This window comes from Centroberyx affinis, unplaced genomic scaffold (genome assembly GCF_046629955.1).
Source record: "Centroberyx affinis isolate AG114_WGS23_722 - 3 ecotype Tasmania unplaced genomic scaffold, CSIRO-AGI_Caff_v1 ptg002238l_1, whole genome shotgun sequence".
Lineage (NCBI taxonomy): Eukaryota > Metazoa > Chordata > Actinopteri > Beryciformes > Berycidae > Centroberyx > Centroberyx affinis.
In genome coordinates, this window is record NW_027280534.1 from 2,617 (window position 1) to 21,348 (window position 18,732).

Below are 18,732 nucleotides of genomic sequence, written 5' to 3' on the forward strand. Positions count from 1 at the left end.
TGCCTGCCGCCCCGCCACTCCCGCTGCATGCTGGGAGCCCGATTCCCTCCGGGGCCTGCGATCTGTCACCCGTGCCCCCCCGCTCCCATCACTGTTCGATAGGAGGCACGCTGAGCTCTAATGACTGACGCCTCGCTCCTCCCTCCTCCCCTCTCTCATCTGTCACCTTGCTCTCGCACAGTAGGGCTCCCTCTTCTCTCTGCCATTTTTTTAACACCTTACCGCGTTGGCTCTTGCACCCCCTCCTCACACAGACACGCACACGTACACACTCCTCCATCCCTCCTTCCCTCCCCTCCTTCATCATTTGAAGAGGAAAGAGCGGGGAGATGTCTCATTTAAAACCGAGGAGGAAAAGCACCCCCCGACCCACCACCTCCTCCTCCTCCTCCTCTTCCGTCACGGTGTGAACACTAATGAAGAAGAGATGAGTCCTCTCCTCTGCCCCCATTTATCTCAGCGACCAAGGGACGTGCACACTCTTCTCTGCCTCTCTCTGCCTCTCTCTCTCTCTTTCCCTCTCCCAGTGTCTTACTGTCCCTCCCTATCTCCCCCAGTCTCTCTCTCACTCTCTCTCTATCTCGCTCTCCTGTCTCATACTCGCTCTGTCATCGGCTGTCTCAGTTTCCTCTCGTCTGACGCAACACTTAAATGAAAGCACAGCAAACTACAGTATCTGAAGATGGTTATTGTTTTTTGTTAAAATGCCTGAGTTTGGTTGACAGTTTTACAGCATGTTCTGCTGTATCCTGGAACCATGGGTTAGTGTTAGAATGAGATGATTTTGGCTCTCAGGAAGCCAAAAACACATACAATATCTACATACAAATATCTCAATTGCTTCTTTTTTGGGGAATATTTGTCTCTCTTTTTCTAGGCTTTACAGAACAGTGCATACTTGGTTAAGGCCTGTTGAGGCCGGTTCTCATAAACTTTCTCTCTCTCTCTCTCTCTCTCTCTCTCTGTTTTCCTTTCCCCTACAGAGGACGTTCTCAGCTAGTCCCTACTCAGACCCCATTCAGGTCGTGGCGGGGAGTGTGGCTCCCAGGGTGGAGCAACCCGAAATGTTGTGGGTCATGGGCCCAGTGCTGGCCGTGGTCCTCATCATCATCATCGTCATCGCCATCCTGCTCTTCAAGAGGTAAGGCTCTCTGCTTTTGTGTATCTGTGTATTCCTCTGTGTGTCCGTGTCTGTTGTGTGTATGTTTGAGGTTGGATTTCAGTGACACTTGTGATTGTAGGTTACTTTTGGTTGCATCATGAATGGTAATGAGACACGCTCCCCTCTGACACTTGCACCAGGCTGCTCACACACAAAACTGTAACATCCAATTTCATTACCATAATATTCACTGTAAGAGGAAGGGAACCAAAGACGGGTTTGATTTGTCATTTAGAAAATCCTCATTTCAGCTCACCAGATTTTGGTCCAGTTGGCTGTTTTTAACAATAGCATGTGAAGTGTCAGTTGAAATGGCAGTCGACATCGCCTCCCTACTTGAAAAGCACAGCCTGACTGTCAAAAACTCTGAGTTGGGAGAGAGAAATGTGTTTTCTCCAACACCACTGGTCATTTCAAACAAGGAACAGAAGGCTGCAACAGAGGGCTTAACTAAAAGCTCAGTCAATATCTTTTAAAAGCCCCACACTAACCACCCCAGTGTAACACACTATGGATACACACCAGCCATCCAGATACTGGTGAGGCACAGAAAACCGGCTACTTAAAGCACCAGTCCGTTTTTATGCTTGGTAGCATTAAAAAGTTATTTCTTATCACAGCATTTTGACAGTGGAGACAGCTAAATATGAAATACTCACCATGGATAATGCGACAAAATGTAAAAAAGATGTTAGCATTTGGTTTGGACGATATAATAATATGTAGTTTGGATGGGAATCTATGAACTAGGAACGATTATATACCTCACTAGGCTGTTAGCCCCACCTCTCTATATCTATCCGTTGCATGATGACTCCATTGCAGATCTGCCATTCCACAGCATACCCATTCTCCAACCTGCCATATGCAGCCTTGCAGACTGCTGTGTAGCTGCCGTCTCCAGCAGACTTAGACAGGGACTTGTTAATAATAGGCCGTGAGACAGCTCACCGCTGAGGAGCGCATCCTCTGTCTGGAAGCCCTTTCTCCATGCAGACACAGATTGACAGGAGGGACTGTAGGGGGGTGGCTGTATGCCCTTTTCACTGTGGACTGGCAGTATAAATGTGTGAAGGAATAATCACACTCTACCTCGGGTTGTTATTGCAACCTGCACAGTCGCCAAAACCAACACCACCAGCGAATAATAAAGGGGTTACTTTCAAATGTCTCCAGCTAGCGTTCGGATTCATTTTTATGTCATGCTTTCAAGATGTTGTTTAAAATTGTGTACCGGATTTCTGAATATAGTACAGAGTAGAACAAACTTTGACCGGAGGACTTTTGGGTCCATGTTGATATTAATTACCCATTAATCTTCCCCCTTCTCTTTGCCCTCTGTGTGAAAGCAGCAAACAGGAAAGGTGGGTACTGTAACTGTTGCATCAGTCACGACTCCATCTCCCCTCCTAAGTCCCTTCCATTCGTGTATTCGTGTTGTGAAGTTGGCGGTATTCATCTACTCTTTAGGGTTGCAGGGTCCGCTACCTCTCCACGCTTCCGCCGATATTACCCCAAAAACATTTTCCACTCAGACAGGAATAAAAGAAACAAAAAAAAAGAAACATCTTAAAATTAGTTTGCCTAGTCTCATTTGTTCAGCTAGAAGAGATGAGAAGCAGCAGACTCTGCAGCCCTTGATAATTGGGGTCAAAGGAACCCCTGGGTCACGTCCATGTACCAGTGCATGTTCCACATCTAGTGCGAGTGTTCCCCCTCAGATCATCCTGTCTGCCATGGTTTGTCTTCGTGCTGTGTTTCATTATCCAGCCTGTGTCAGCGCACCCCTTCAAGATTGGCCCCATCTGAATATGCCAAGCCCTCACCTGCTGCTGAATGGGCCATTGTGAAGTAAATGCCAGACGGGGAGACTGCTGAAACAGAAATGTTCCCATCTTTTAAGCTGACATTTTCCACCGAGACCCCTTCCTCCACTTTTAGCCTTTTTTTCCCCTCTCACCGCTTCCTTGTGGCAGGAGTCTCAACAAAGGGCCCTGTTCTGCTCTCATTAAGCACACCCTGTACCACACACACACACACACACACACACACACACTCACCTGCACTTACTTTCTCACACATCTTAACCCTCACTTTGAGCCTTCCGATGAATGCCCCCATTGAGGTTGCTGCCATGTTTGTGTTAGCCCAGCACTAAAGCGTGGTGTAGATTGGCATCTGATTGGGTTGGAGAGAGGAGAGGTGTGGAGAAGAGATCACAGATGCCCAACTCATTCCCCCCTTCCCACCCCAGCCCAGCAGTGGGCCCTGGGAAAACCGGACACGGTCTGGCTCAGCTCACGGTTGGAAAGGAAGAGATGCTTGTCGTAGATTAGCGGTCACGCTGCTAGCATTAGCTTAAGCCCCCGCAGCATCAGATAACAGGTGGCGGTGAGGCCCGAGCCCCGGTGGTTGAGGTGGACTGGGGCAAGGCTGTGTGCACTAGCTTTATGTATTCTCACCATGTCAGGCTTCAACAGAAGGCCCTGCTCCTGCCTAAAACCCACGCTCGCCACTTGCAAATGGAGTGCAATGAGATGTGAAATTTCCACAGGGCGCCCTGACGCTTCCTTCCGCCCATTTCCATTTGCAGTCAGGAGGCTTGTGAGTCTGCAGCTGTTTGTGTGTATGTGTGTGTGTGTGTGTGTGTGTAAGTGAGAGAGAGACACACACACACACAGAGGGGAAGGGTGTATATACATCTGTGCGCCTGTTTGTGTGTGTGCGTCAACAGATGCTGGCTGTCTGAACATTAGAATACAGGCAAGCTGCGTTCTCTCTCCCTCTCACCACCTGATGGAGAAAGCCACGGTCGACTGAGCCGAGCCAGTCCGAGCTGTGCTGTGCTGTTCTGTGCTGTTCTGTGCTAGGCTCAGCTAGGCCAGGCCTGGCAGCGCAGGTGCTGCAGAACTGGTCTAATTACCCAGTGTTGTGCCACCCAGCTGATGAGCTAATTACAGCATCCGCCTGTTTTCCTCTCAATCTGGAAAGCCAGTAAACACAATGTGTTGTTAGTACACACACACGCTACCACACAGCAGTGAAAATCACACATTAAAACCTTTGCTACACACAAACACACACACATATGTACACATACCCACACAGCAGCTGTCATCTATCCAGCAGCAAACAAACCCAACCTAGCCCACTCCAGGGAGATGATGGCGTGTCTTCAAACACATTAAATTCCAGTTGGCAAACTAAAGGGGTAATGCCCTGGACTCTACTGTCTCGCGAATGGGCCGATCTTCAAAACTAGTTTTGAGAACCATTAACTATACCATTAACCTCATCAAGTGTGCAACAGAGTGAAGATGCCTGCATTGCTACAGTCCCTGCACCAGTTTCCTCATCATATATCAGAGGAAACAACAGTGTCATTCTCAGTCATTCTGTCATTGCCATTTGCAGCTGGCTTGAGAAATTGTTGGCGAGTGTATTATGCGTGTGAGTGGTCTCAATATGTTGTGGTTAACGCCTTCCTGCCTGTCTCTGCCACTTCAGGAAGCGGGCGTCGCCCCTACCGAAGGATGAGCACTCGGGTGGGGTGAAGGATTCCCTGCTGGCAAACTCCTCCGACCCTGTGGAGATGAGAAGGCTCAACTACCAGACCCCAGGTAATGAACAACGCTCTATCGATACCTAGCTCTGTATGAAACGGAGCGCTCTCCCTTCCCTCAACAACTACCATGGTGTCCTTGAGCAATGTACTTAACCCCCACTTGTTCCAGTGGAGCTGCTCAAGGCTACATAGTAGAAAACTGGTTGTACTGGGCAGCTCCCAGGTGTGAATGTGTGTAAATCAGGGCATTGCTGAAACAGAGCGTGCGTGCTCAGTCAACTTTTCTTGGGTAAATAACTCCCCAGGGAGATGAAGGGTTTCATTCCGAAATGAAAATAAAAAACTCTGCCTGAAATTCTTCAATCATTCTTCAATCAGTACTAACACAGACGATCCTATCCTCAACAACAAAAGTACTTTGAAAGAAAACATCTTAAGGTGACTCGTATCTTTAATCGTGTTCCATAATATCTTTCATTTTTATACCAGCGTTCTGCAAAAGTAGTTTTTTTTTTTTTTCTTCAAACAGTGGTTATTGCATTTTAGAATTACTCTCTTTTTCAACAAAACTATTCAGCCTTTCCAGCAACGATCTAGTTTTGCAATGAATACCCGCCTTCTTCTCCCTCTTGATGGATCTCGTGTTTACTGGCGCTCTGCAGAAGGTGTCAGCGTATGAAATTCACGTTTGTTCTGCTTACTTTGCATACTTTGTCACTTACCCTCGGGCTGTAAACCTGACCAGCTCAATCAATTGTTCAGTAACAGAAAATAAACAGATCGTGTACGTAACCACCGTAGCCACCGTTGGACGGCAGCATTGGCCCGAGCGAATTCGCATTCCATCCGCCTGCAGCGGTGAAGCGAGGGGGGTTGTCAGGGTGCCCGCCTCAGCATCAGCCCTCTTCCTTTTTACTCCTGATCTCCTCCTTCCCCCCCCCCCTCCTGTCCTCCTCGCTTCTCCCTCCCCCCTCCTCCCTCCTCCCTCCTCCCTCCTCCCTCCTCCCTTCCTGAGCTCCTTTCATTCCCCCCAGCTGGTAATGAGTCCTGCTGCCTCTGATGTCAAGGTGAGCCAGGCGGAGGGAACAATGGAGCTGAGAGAAAATGTCAACCCCTGTGCGCGTGTGTGTGTGTTTCTTTGTGTGTGTGTGTGTGTGTGTGTGTGTGTGTGTGTCTGTGTGTCTGTGTGTATCCCTTCTCACGGGTTATTAAAGATCCCACTCCCCGTACGCACACCCAGCCCCTTTGAACCCCTGCAGAAGAATTAAGCAGTGCCGCCGTTCTAAAAGAGCTCTGTTCTCCCATCCTCCACTCCACCTCTTTTCTCTTTTGTCTTCCATTTTCCCCTGTAGGGTAATCTCTCTCTCTCTCTCTCTCTCTCTCTCTCTCTCTGTCTCTCTCTGTCTCTCTCTACCTCAACATTTCTCTCTTTCTCCCCCTCTCTGCCTCGCTGTTATGCTAGCCGACTTCAAGAGTAGTGATTATCAAAATCACCAAGGCTGCGTCTGCCTCGTGAAAACACAAGAGACGCCAAGGCTGAACCGAGTGAATATTGAAAAGCCCATTCCTCCGTCCTCTCGCTCTTTCCCTCTTTGATTCACACGCAGCAGGTGAAGATTCTCATTCTGATTCTGATTGTTTTGAAGTAGCCCAGCTGATTCGAGCTCAAGTCTCCGGCATGTTTGTTTCTTAAACAGACTATTGTGTGCTCTCCCCCTGGCACTCCAGCAGCAAATGTGTGTCTCTGTGGGAAGCTGCCCTGGTCTATCCTTGGCAGACCTGGGCCGGAGAGTTAAACACCACTGAGATAAGTGGTGTTTGACACATCGGACAAAGCATGTAGTGCCAAAATATTTACAGTAGGCAATCACAGGAGAGTATTTTGCATACTTTTCTGTTTGACAACCTAGATGACACTATCTGAATTGTCCTGATTTTGGCAAACCTCACCCATCAAGCACTCCAAGTAGGTTAAAAAACACGGCAGGAACTATTTGCAGATACCGTTTGGCCCAGGTCTGATCCTTAGACCTCTCCATTGATTGGTTCTTCTTCTTCCTCCTCCCTTCACTCTCCTCTCTCCACAGGTCCCAGCTCTCATCGCTGCCCCAACACTCCAAGTTAGTCTGCTCTCTCACCTACTGTGTATTTCCCACACATGCAGTCTATGGCTCGCGCTCTCTCTCTCTCTCTCTCTCTCTCTCTCTCTCTCTCTCTCTCTCTCTCTCTCTCTCTCTCTCTCTCTCTCTCTCTCGCTCTCTCTCTCTCTCTCCTCCTCCTCTTTCCTCAACCTTGCTTTCTCTCTGTCTCACTCCTGATCCCATTCCCCCGTTGCAATCCTGACGGACATCTCAGCCCACAAGCTTGTATCTCCTGGCGCTCCCAAGGACGCAGCGATGACCATGGACTTTCCACAACACCGTTTTGGTCAGGAAGCATAGGATGGCTAGATGGCTTCATGGCTAGTTGGGCAGTGCGGACTGTTACACTTGCTGTTATCTATGTCTTCACTCTCCATTTAACCAACAACATGGCTGTTAAAGACCTGGCTGAACACAGACACACACACACACACACACACACACACACACATATACAAATACACACACGTGCACATACACACATACTGATGCTAATGTGCTCATGGCATTGGTCCCACTGTGTGATAGTATTAAATTAGTTTAATTGGTCAGATCTCATCATGTGCAGTGGCCACAGTTACCAGCCATTAGTCGTCAGCGTTGCAGCAATAATGAGCTTGTAGCGCCAACTCATCCGAGAGCATGACCCATTACCTTACAGATATGCTCAGCCAGAGACACTAATTAATTAAGTTAATATGTACACCTGTTTAAAGTGTATATCTTGATCTGTGTGTGTCTTAAAACAGTATTTGTAAGGTTTATGGCGCTCTATGGATGACTTTGGAGCATCTTCATGCGTCGCATACAGTTAACTTTTAACACACAAGGCAAGTTCCCAGAAATCCATTTAAGCACAGAGCCTTGCCAAGTTCAGAGGCACAGGGGGAATTTGTGTCGGTAGATTAGCAATAAATCATCCAATAACCCGGCGATGAGAAATCTAGAGAGCGGCAGGGGGGTTGTTTGAATTTAATCCAGCCTAAGCGCTCCAGGCTGGGCCAAAAGATAGTTTATTGTAGGGAAAGAGATTTTCAAAGAATCGAGTTTTGGCTGGTGACCAGTCAGAGTTTTTCTTTCTGGGAAGTGACAGTGTGACTGATTTGTTGAGACTTGCGGGTTCTTGCTCTGATCCCACCTCTGCCACCAATCGAGCGTTGTGGAGTCAGGGAGATGTCTGCCTCCTGCTTCCCTCCAGGAGCATGCTCACCCAGTCACTCATGTGCATCGCCGTCCCAGCCCCACCTCTGTCTTCCTCACTTAGCATGACGATGTCACCAAATGTCACCGAACTGTTTCAACTTGTGCGCTCTCTCGCTCTCTGCTCTGCTCTCTCTCTTCCTTTCTCCCTCTCCCTCTCTTTCTCCCTCTCCCTCTCTCTTTCTCTCCCTCTCTTCATGCATTGTTGAACAAAGTGCACTCTCCTCACCGTTACACAGCCACCTCATGGTCCCACCGGCAGCCTCACTCACCTTGTGGTCAAACCAGTTTTTGTGTATGTCGATGTGCGTGTCTGTTGTGGGAACAGCCAGGCCTCATTCTCTCCTTTTTTTTTGTCTTTTGTCATCTTCCTCCTCCTCCTCTTCCTCTTCCTGCCCTCTCCCAGGAATGAGGGAGCACCCGCCCATTCCTGTTGTTGACTTGGCTGACCACATAGAGCGGCTGAAGGCCAACGACGGCCTCCGCTTTTCCCAGGAGTATGAGGTAAGAGTTCTAATACTGTATCAGCAGTTCCCTCACTTTCAAGGATATAAATGTATTTCTTTGTTATCCTGTCTGGGAGGAAGTGTTGTGTTTATGCCTCTTTGATCCCATATGCATGTATTCTAATGGATTATGGAAGACTTCTTTCATAGACATTCTTCAGTCATTTTTACAACTCTATTACCAGTCCCACCAGGAAACCAGCACTTACATTAAATGCTGCGTGATGCTTTTTCACAAAACTAGCAGGTGGCGAGTCGCTTAAGCAATCTGTGCGCGTCTTGATGTTTCCCAGAAGAATGTTATTTTGCAGGCGGTCTCTCCGATGCAACTCGGTGAGGGATTATCTCTTGTCAGTGTTCTTTCTCCAAAAAAAAAAAAGAAGGGGGCGAATTTGCATTTAAAGTGGCACATTTTGCGAAAGGATTGCCGTAAGCCAGAGTAAGAGGTTAGTTGGCTGTGGGACTAACCGAGGACAGAGAAAGAGGAGAGGTATCCTTGAATACAGAAAAACACAACATGGCTTTTATTCATTTGCTCCGACTATTCGCTCTGTTTTGTCTAATCAGCCCTGTTCCTCGCACTGACACATCCAACAAGGCTGTGGGAGCGAATCTAGACCTTCTCGTGGGGGGGGGGGGTTGCCCACTGCCTCTCCAGCAAATAGCCGCCCAGGCCTGTTGAGTTAGTGTAAACGAATCACACCAGAGCAGTGGCTTGTGTGACTGCAGGCATTTACAACCAGCCCTGCCCTGTCCCCTCCCCACCCAAATCCTTCCCAGCTAGGGAAGACCCCCTCCTTGGCCAGACAGATGGCCGTCCGTCTCTGCCAGCCAAGGCAGCGTGGCAAAGCTCAGGGCGCTTTGTCACAGTCACGTTCGCCGGCTGCTCCCGTTGTGCCCTACCCGAAGGCTCAGAGTTTAGAGAGGCCTCTCCACTTCCTCTCCCTGATGTTTGGGACGGCCTGAAAATTCCCTTTCCCGCCAACGCCAGCCCGCATCACACCGAGCAGAGCACTCTGGGTAATGAGCAGTGTTTGTCAATCAGGCATGCTGCAGCTCACTCAGACGGTCTTTTTATCGCAGGAAGCGATATCACACCGCAGTCCTCGTAGCACTATCATTATGCTCATTCGAACGCGTTTCCAGTGTGTCAGCTAGAATAGCATAGGCGTTTTCTTCTCAGTTGTTTCCACCTTCTCTACCTAACTTGTTTGCCAGTTGTCATCAGTCTAGCAATGCCCGCTGTCTTCGCTGAGCTCTCAGATGGGAGTGACATGTTTTGACTGCAAATGAAATGTTCCTTTTCAAACTGGCGGGCGCTGGCAGACAAATTGGCAGTGTTGAGCTCATCAGCAGCAATAGGCCCATACCCAAATGACTCCTACTATCGAGCAATTTGGAGCTTTATTGGAGCCCTTCTTTGTTTACTGTTGAGGGTTTCTTGTGTCTGAACACTCCACATGTCTCATGTATGGTACTAAAACAAATAGCATATAATTGGATACCAGACCTAAAAGCAGTCTAAAAGCACTGTACATTTTATGGCATGTTTGTGCCTACCTAGGTGCCAGTTTACTGTATAGGACAATACAGTGAGAGCCTGAAAGTAAATGCAGTCACAGGAAAGTAATTAAAAGTCAATTTGCTGTACCTGTGATTTACAGCTTAACCTGAATTGTCCTAATGTGATAAACCCCACCTACCTCGTATGCAGTGAACACAAGTGCTAATTATTTTCAAATGCTATTTCACCCATAACTTCATGGCTCATTCCCCTAACCCCCCTCCAAAAATAAGCAATTGCTTTATTCGACCTGTCCAGTTTTGACGTAAAATACTCCCTAATAATTCAATTAGGGCTACAGCCAAGTCAAGTAAGTGAAGGAATATCCAAGGTGTAGCTCTCGCTCCGGCAGGCTTTGCAAGGCGAAAGGTTTGGGGAATTGATGGACATGGTTCCGGCATGAGCCTGGGGGGATCGATGCCGAATAACAAGAGACTGTGTGACATTATTGAGCCAAGGGATGGGAGGCCGCCACATATCTCCCCAGATCAATATGGATCCAGCCTAATGTCGTCTTAGCCAGAGAGACGCATGACGCAAGAAGGATAGTGAAAAGGTGATAACTCTAGGAATGGAGAGAGAGCCAGGGAGGGAGAGGGTGAAACAGAAATAAAAGATGGGAAAAGAGACAGAAATAGACGATGAGAAAAAGAGAGACGGAGAACGAGAGCAATAATGGTTACCGCAGCTAGTCATGCGTGCGACTGCTCAGAACTAGGTAATTCAATATGGCCGCCCATAAGGGAGGGGATGAGTGTTTCTTGTTGCCTGCGGGCTTCAACGGAGCCTTTATTCAACTCCCAGTTGAAACGAACATTCTCATCAATGTGTCTGGGTCTATTTTACCCCCGTGACACTCCAGAGACTCCTTTTGTTCCTCTGTTTTATGTTATTTTCTCTCCCTCCCTTCCCATTTGTGTCTCCCTTTCTCACTCTCTCTCTCCCTTAATTGCTCTGCTCTGTCTGTTTCTCTTTTTCTTCCTTTCTTCTCGCTCTCTCTCTCCTCTTCTTTCTCCTGTCGTTCCCTCACAGTCCGTTGATCCGGGCCAGCAGTTCACCTGGGAGAACTCCAACATGGAAGTCAACAAGCCAAAGAATCGCTATGCAAACGTCATCGCCTACGACCACTCCAGAGTGGTGCTCACCTCCGTCGATGGTACGAGTCCATGTGACCGCTCAGATAGCACCGAGGCCTCCTTTAGATGCACCAAGGACATGTTGTACGGCTACAGCTGCTGCTTTAGAAATCTCCTATTTAAACCACAAAGCCCACATGTCCTTTTTATTTGGATATACTGTAGAATGTTGAACATCTATATGCAGAGTGATAAGTACTGTCCATCATATGTTTCACTGCATGTAAAGTCCTTGCACCATGTGTGTCAGTGCGCACCTTGAAACTGTCAATATGTCTCCCTCTGCCTCGGTGTCACCAAGAAAACATTTTGTACATTTATTGCACTCGGTGATAAAAAATTACTCTGATTCTGATCTTTGGCACAATATGAGATTAAATATAAATACCATGTAACATATGAGTTACGTCCCAGCTTGCTCTCTTTATTTCAGCAGTTCCCGGTAGCGACTACATCAACGCCAACTACATCGACGGCTACAGGAAGCAGAATGCCTACATCGCCACGCAGGGCCCGCTGCCGGAGACGCTGAGCGACTTCTGGAGGATGGTGTGGGAGCAGAGATCCAGCACTATAGTCATGATGACCAGACTGGAGGAGAAGTCACGGGTAAGGAGAGACACACTCAATGTGATTTATTATAAAAGATTACATCACACGTTGTTAACTAAGGCAATCAAAAAATATTTTATTTAATTCCTTAACAGCTGTAACACAACATATAAATTATTTACTGATCTATTGTGTGTCACTACTCAGTAATAAGATTATGTACATTATATAATTTACTATTAATTAGTGAACAATGTAGAAACTTAACTACTGTCAATTAATTGTTACTTAGCCATTCAAAAATAATAATAAATGGTGAATAATTACATCACCATATATTAGTGATTGTTTTGTTTGTTTTTATTTAATAACCAGGACACAGAACATAGATACATAAAATAGAAAAACATATAATACAATTAGTGATTGTTATTAGGAAGTGTTAACGTCCATGCAAACTAATAGATGAAGAAACCAGAAATATGTTTTCTCTGTTGTGGGATATCAACTCAACTCATTTGCATGTGAAGAGGATTAAGGGAGATTCAGATTGAATTGCAGCCAAAATGTGAGGATTTATAGTTGAGTTAAATTTTCACAATAGTACAACTTTTACTTCATTTATTAATTAGATACTGCTCAAAGAGTGAGAAACTGGATTTGTACAAAACTATTTTTTGCAACTCCATGATGAGATTTCATAGCGCCCACGTAAAGAGGAGTGTAGCGTCTCGTCTCTCATTGCACTCGCTGAATTTGGCTGCTGAAGACCGCGGCACCATGGTAAAAAAAACTCCAAAATTGGAGTTAAGAGGATTTCACCCAACAACAGCCTTGCCTGCCTAAAAATAAATTCATGCTATAAAAGGAAAAAGGAGCACACAGGGAACTTGAGATTTCGAAGTAGGGATGGGTCTATTTAATTACCTTCACAAAGTACTGCTTATGAAATCAATTTGAAGCCAATATTGTGATGGTTTATTAGTGTGTGCATACGTTGCTCTAATGAAAGTTGGCCCCCCAGACTCAGGACAGCAAGTACCAAGGTTTGTGAATTGATTGAACACAGTTTAGAAATGAAGACTTCATTTCCAAACACTGGAAAAAATCATTACCTGAAGTTCAGTTTATCATTCAATATCTATAAAGTATAGAGAGTGTGGAAAAGAGCGATCGTTTTGTCAGCTAAGGATTTAAATTGCCTACCAATCCTTTAAAAAGTAGAGTCGTTTGTTTTAATTTTGAGCTATCCATGCTATCAATCATTTTCAAAAAAGAAGAGTAGGTGTCATTTTTTTTTTGTCTTTTTGGAGCAGAAGTCTTCATTTGTCCCTTGAGGATGCCTGCTATATGGAAATGTCGGATAGGCTGATTTTTATTACCCACTCAGTTGAACTCAGCTAGACTATACATGGCTCGCTTTCAAATTCCTCTCCATATATCAGCGTGTCTCAGAGACAGTACTCTGTCACAGATCCCATGGCGCTTCTGCTTTGATCATATGTAACTGAGTCACAGCGCCACACACACACACACACACACACACACACACACACAAACAAACACGGGGGTGGACAAAATAATGGAAACGCCGCATGAAAAGGGACTTTAAATGCCAATTAGCAGTGTGTGTCGGCTTTAAAAGAGGTCTGACAATTGCCGCTTTTAAAGCAGCGTGAGGCAGCTAACAGTGTTCCAGTAGTTGGTGCCAGAACTGCCGCGGCATCAGTCACAAAAATGATGCAGAATGATGCAACGTGACAGGGGGAACAGTCTTGAAAATTAGGACAACATATGTCAAACACAGGGACAAGCTGTATCGGCAAAGAGGGTCGCAAGTTGACGACGGACGCTCGACACGCACGCTGAACAGGATAATTACAAAACACCACAAAACAATGGCCCTACTCGTTATTAGATACATGATATTCATATATTTCAAGGTATTTCTGTTGTTTTGTCTACCCCCTTTACATGCATACACACCCTCTCTCTCTCTCTCTCTCTCTCTCTCTCTCTCTCTCTCTCTCTCTCTCTCTCTCTCTCTCTCTCTCTCTCTCTCTCTCTCTCTCTCTCTCTCTCTCTCTCTCACACACACACACACACACACACACACACACGCACACACACGCGCATGGTGAGTCAGTCAGCCTCCCACCAGCCAGCCAGGCTGCTGTCGTATGCCAAACTGAGCGGCAGCAGGACAAAAAATACTATGAGTTCCCTGCACCAGGCAAATTTCAGCTTCCTCCACTACTGCCATTACAAGTTGATAAAACCTTGAAAGGTCAGATAAGAGATGGAGGACTTGTAAATGAGACTCAGTTGTCTGTGTGTGTGTGTGTGTGTGTGTGTGTGTGTGTCCAGATAAGAGGTCTGTGCCCTCTGCAAAAGGCCAGGTGATGACATGTGAGAGCCAAGTTTCAAAGCAGAAGCAGATGATAGTGAAACCTGCAGTGTGTGTGTGTGTGTGTGTGTTTGAGAGATAGAATATGCCACCCAACCTCAACCTCAAACAGCACGGCGATATTCATTACAGTGGTGACTTCTAATCCATATGTTTGTACTGCGAGCGGTTCCCCATCACTCAGCTGAGTTTCTCCTGTAGGCTCCTGCCTCTGCCTAAGAATGTGAGCTGTCACGAAGCGAGGTGAAATGTGAGGGGGTGAATTTTACCGCATTTTGTTTTGTCGATTTGTACCGGCCCGGTGAGACAGCTAAGGTGCTTCCAAATGTCAGCTCAGTGCTGCAGTATCAATATGATTAGCTTACCTGCGCCACCTCCCTTCCCCTCATGTATTCCAAATCAATAGCGGTAGGTTTCAAGTCCCACCAATTGTGACATTAGGAGTACGTCTCCACTTGTCCGATCTCTGTATCGAAGATGGGAGTTCAGCGGAGTTCTAGTACTTCTCTGAAATCACGAATTTAACCACAGAGTTTTACACACATTTTACATTTTAAGCATTTAGGTGAAGCTCTTATCCAGAGCACCTTAAAATGACTGAGCATGGGTTTAGTGTCTTGCTCATGACCATGGGACACATGATGCTCAAATTGGTAGGAACTAGGGATGGAACAATATATCGAAATTCAATGTATCGCAATACAAAAATGTGGCAATACTTACCGTGGGGCAGAAAAATGAATCGCAGTATTAGCTACATGTTATTCTCCTGTAGTAATCACAAATGAGCCGGCTTGCCCATCACAGTTTCACAAGCTCTCCATCCAAATTATATTATTTGCACTTTGTAATGACATTTTTACAAACACAATTCTGCACAGTCATACTTTTTTGTCATTGAACTTTCATTTATTACATCGAATCGTCGTACCAAATCGTGAACCCCATATCGCGTATCGAATCGTATCATGAGATAAGCATGGGTGACGGGTGATGTTTTGGTTACACGACAGTCTCTTTCTAACCGCTAGGCCACCCTGCCATCTACATAGAGACCACAGAGTGAGGCGATAAGGCTCCATGCCAGGGGATGGAGGAGCTTTAGCCCCAGCCTCGTCCACAGTCAAGTTTGTCCTGTGGACATATGGAGCCAGGTGGCCGGACCTGCTGTCCCGTCACAACAGGCCACGGGCTTTTAGACACATCTCCCTCCACATCGCAGCGCCCAGTCATCACAAATGTGCTAAAAGCGAACATAACAAAGGGTTGCGATCCACCCGACAATTAGCTAATTGAAAATAATCATAGGCTGGTGAAACAAAGTGGGCTTTTTAATTTCTGTTTGAAGCCTGCCTCGAGCGGGCGCACTCATACACCCGCACTAGACTTGTTTCACTGGTGCTCAAATGGGGTTTTTTGAGGGGATACATAGCACTGCTGGTGCTGGAGCTGATTCTAAGTACTGGTCTGCTTCCAATCCGCTTGTAATTAGACAATGGACACACTGTCGATGGTCTGAACTCGCTAAGCCTATCCTCTTTTTAATCAGTTTGATTCTGCAAGCCACTTACTATCTTTGTGGTGGATGTTAGTGGCAGTCCGTTCCTGACCGTGTGCCCTCTCTCTCGCTCTGCCAGGTGAAGTGTGACCAGTATTGGCCGGCGCGAGGAACAGAGACCTATGGGATGATCCAGGTCACCATGCTGGACACTGTGGAACTCGCCACATACAGCGTCCGCACCTTCGCCCTCTACAAGGTACGGCCTGTTTCATTTGCAGTTAACCTTATAGCAAGGCATGGTCATGAAGGATTTGGTTCTTGGCAGGTTATTCCAGTTGGTGTTATTGAACGGTCACATTTTAAAGTGTAGATTGTTCTTTTTCTTAATCCTGATCAAGGCTATTACAGCTGAAATGTGCTGCTTTTTAACATTTAAGCTTTGTCTGTTTTTCTCCAGGAGTCAGTGAAGGATTTTATTTTTTCAGGTCATTTTGATTCATGTATTTTAGTGGAGCTTTGATGTTGAGACCAATGTTTTTTTTTTTTCCTTTATTCATCCTTTCCCAAAATATTCACTGTGGAGGGAAATATTGTTAAGACAGCTTCCCTAAAAATTTTTGTATAACTTGTTATTTCTTTTAAGTATTATTATTAGGATTCCTCACTGAAAGCGAGCCTCCAGCTGCAGCAGTTGCTTCGTTTTAATCAGGAATGGTAATAATGCTAGAAAGGCATTTTACGGAAACTGTTGGGCAAATACAGTTAAATTTCAAATTAGATATCTGCCATTCCAAAACACTGACTCATACTCTTACAAAATGCTCATTGGCATGAAAGGAAAGCAGATTATGTTACTATAAAAAACAATACATTTTTGAGAATTGAATCACCCATGCTTTTCAAATATTGACAGAGCAATTTCAGCTGCATTTTTCTTTTCCAAAATGGATATACAATGTTTGGAAGGATGTCCTTCACCTGTCAAAACATTTTTTCCCAGCGTGACAAGATTCTTGTTAAAAAAAAAATTGCCAATTACCGTTCACAATGTCAGTGTATCCTTTTGTGCTCATGTTTACACCTTTTCTCTGTATTGACTTCTCCCACTCCCCTACAGAATGGCTCCAGTGAGAAGAGAGAGGTGCGCCAGTTCCAGTTCATGGCCTGGCCGGACCACGGGGTGCCGGAGTACCCCACCCCCATCCTGGCCTTTCTCAGACGGGTCAAGGCCTGCAACCCTCCAGACGCCGGGCCCATGGTGGTCCACTGCAGGTGGGTAGGGGTTCGGTCTGGATGCATACAGGCGAGAAATAACTACCTGTGACTACTTGTTTTTGGTTCAGGGGACAGGTTTGGATAAAGGGTTTAAACAGTGTTTCCTACACATTTTAACAAAATAAATTATCAGGAAATGAGCTGCTTGTTTGTCTGTTTTATAGACACTGCTCTATAATTGCCGATATTATGTTTTGTTCTTTTTTTGTGTTCTTTTTTTGATGTTTACTTAAAAGTGCCTTTGAGCACCCTGAAAAGCTTTTTATGAACAAAATGTGTTAGTATTAGTAGTATTTATTCATATAAATAATTGGTATTAGTGTCATTATCAGTATCAGAATTTGTATCAGTACTGGTATTATTTTATGAACGCTAATTGCATATCTTTGGCGTTGCTGACTTTCTCGCCATCACATTTCTTTAGTGATAGGCCTACTTATTGTATGATATACTGCAGATGCCTTCTCTCTTGTGCGGGCGGAGAGGAATAGGAACTCGGGAAAGAATAGGGGAGGCGGCATTTATTTTTACATCAAAGATCAGCGGTGTCACCAATACACCATCCAGGACACCGCATGCAACAAAGATGCTGAAATCCTGTGTTTGGGGTTAAGACCTTTTATCTCCCTCGGGAATTTGGCTGCAGCATTGTGTATGTTGTGTACGCTCCACCCAGTCTCTCAGGTCACAGTCACAAATGCAGAGTGTGTGCACAAACTCCCTGATGCCCCAGCTGCCTTGCTAGGGGATTTAAACCAGTGCAACCTGGAAAGTACGATGCCCGGTTTTCAGCAATACATGAACTGTCAAACACAGGCGTATTATATTGGACAAGTGTTATGTGAACTTGAAAGAGACCTATACATCTAGGTGTCAACCACCCATATCAAATTCAGACCACAATGTATTTGTATTCCTACATATAGAACTAAGCTTAAGAGCTCAAAACATGAACAAAAGGTCAGCAAAGAAGTGCTAAAGGCATGTCTTCAATGCACAGTGTGCCCTGGACAATGTGCGTATGGTGACCACAGATTATATTAATTACTGTGTGCAATCACTAATACCCACAAAAACAGTGAAGGTGCATCCAAACAAGTCCTACATAACTAAAGATATCAAGGAAACTATGACCTTGAGGAAATTGGTATTCAAGATAATTGATACTGGATAAATGCACAGGACAGGAAAGGAGCTGAAGGGGAAATTGAGGAGGTCGAAGCAGTTGCAATAACAACACCTGCAGGATGCTTTTAAGGCAACCAAATCTATTGTGGCTGACAGTGAGATGTATTTTTCTAACAAACTCAATACCCTGTTCACAAAAAAAATGTAATAAAGTGCTGGAGTCCATCACCTTGGAGAGAGTAGAGTGGGTAGAGACCATAGTAAGCCAGGTAGCTTGTGCTTTCCAACATCTAAATGCATGTAATCTCCTGTCCCCAACAACATGAACCATTTTACCCTTTTCTTCTGAAACATTACAGCAAGGAGCTGGTGCCTGTATGGCAGCCTATTTGCCAACAATCATCGGACACACACTGTTCCCAAATCATGGAAAATTTCTCATATTACCCTAATACCTAAAAAAAAAAAAAACCTGTTCTAAATAGGTGATTTTCGCCCAGTTGCTCTTACATCAGTCCCGATGACACTACTGGAGAGAATTGTGAATGACTAGTTAGCTGGGCCCAAAGCGTGTGTGCGGGTACTTTTCATTGAT

At 45.7% G+C, this 18,732-nt stretch overlaps 1 protein-coding gene across 1 annotated transcript in view; it reads left to right on the top strand.

Moving 5' to 3' along the window:
• Nucleotides 1-983: 983 nt before the first annotated feature.
• LOC139655356 (receptor-type tyrosine-protein phosphatase F-like) overlaps nucleotides 984-18,732 on the top strand; it is a gene marked incomplete at its 5' end in the record, with an annotated part of 29,073 nt that continues 11,324 nt past the window's right edge. The window contains 7 exons of the mRNA XM_071532739.1: nucleotides 984-1,141; nucleotides 4,670-4,782; nucleotides 8,475-8,572; nucleotides 11,171-11,294; nucleotides 11,708-11,883; nucleotides 15,871-15,990; nucleotides 16,852-17,006. Coding sequence (XP_071388840.1) covers nucleotides 984-1,141; nucleotides 4,670-4,782; nucleotides 8,475-8,572; nucleotides 11,171-11,294; nucleotides 11,708-11,883; nucleotides 15,871-15,990; nucleotides 16,852-17,006 — 944 coding nt within the window. The remainder of the gene's footprint in view (nucleotides 1,142-4,669; nucleotides 4,783-8,474; nucleotides 8,573-11,170; nucleotides 11,295-11,707; nucleotides 11,884-15,870; nucleotides 15,991-16,851; nucleotides 17,007-18,732) is intronic.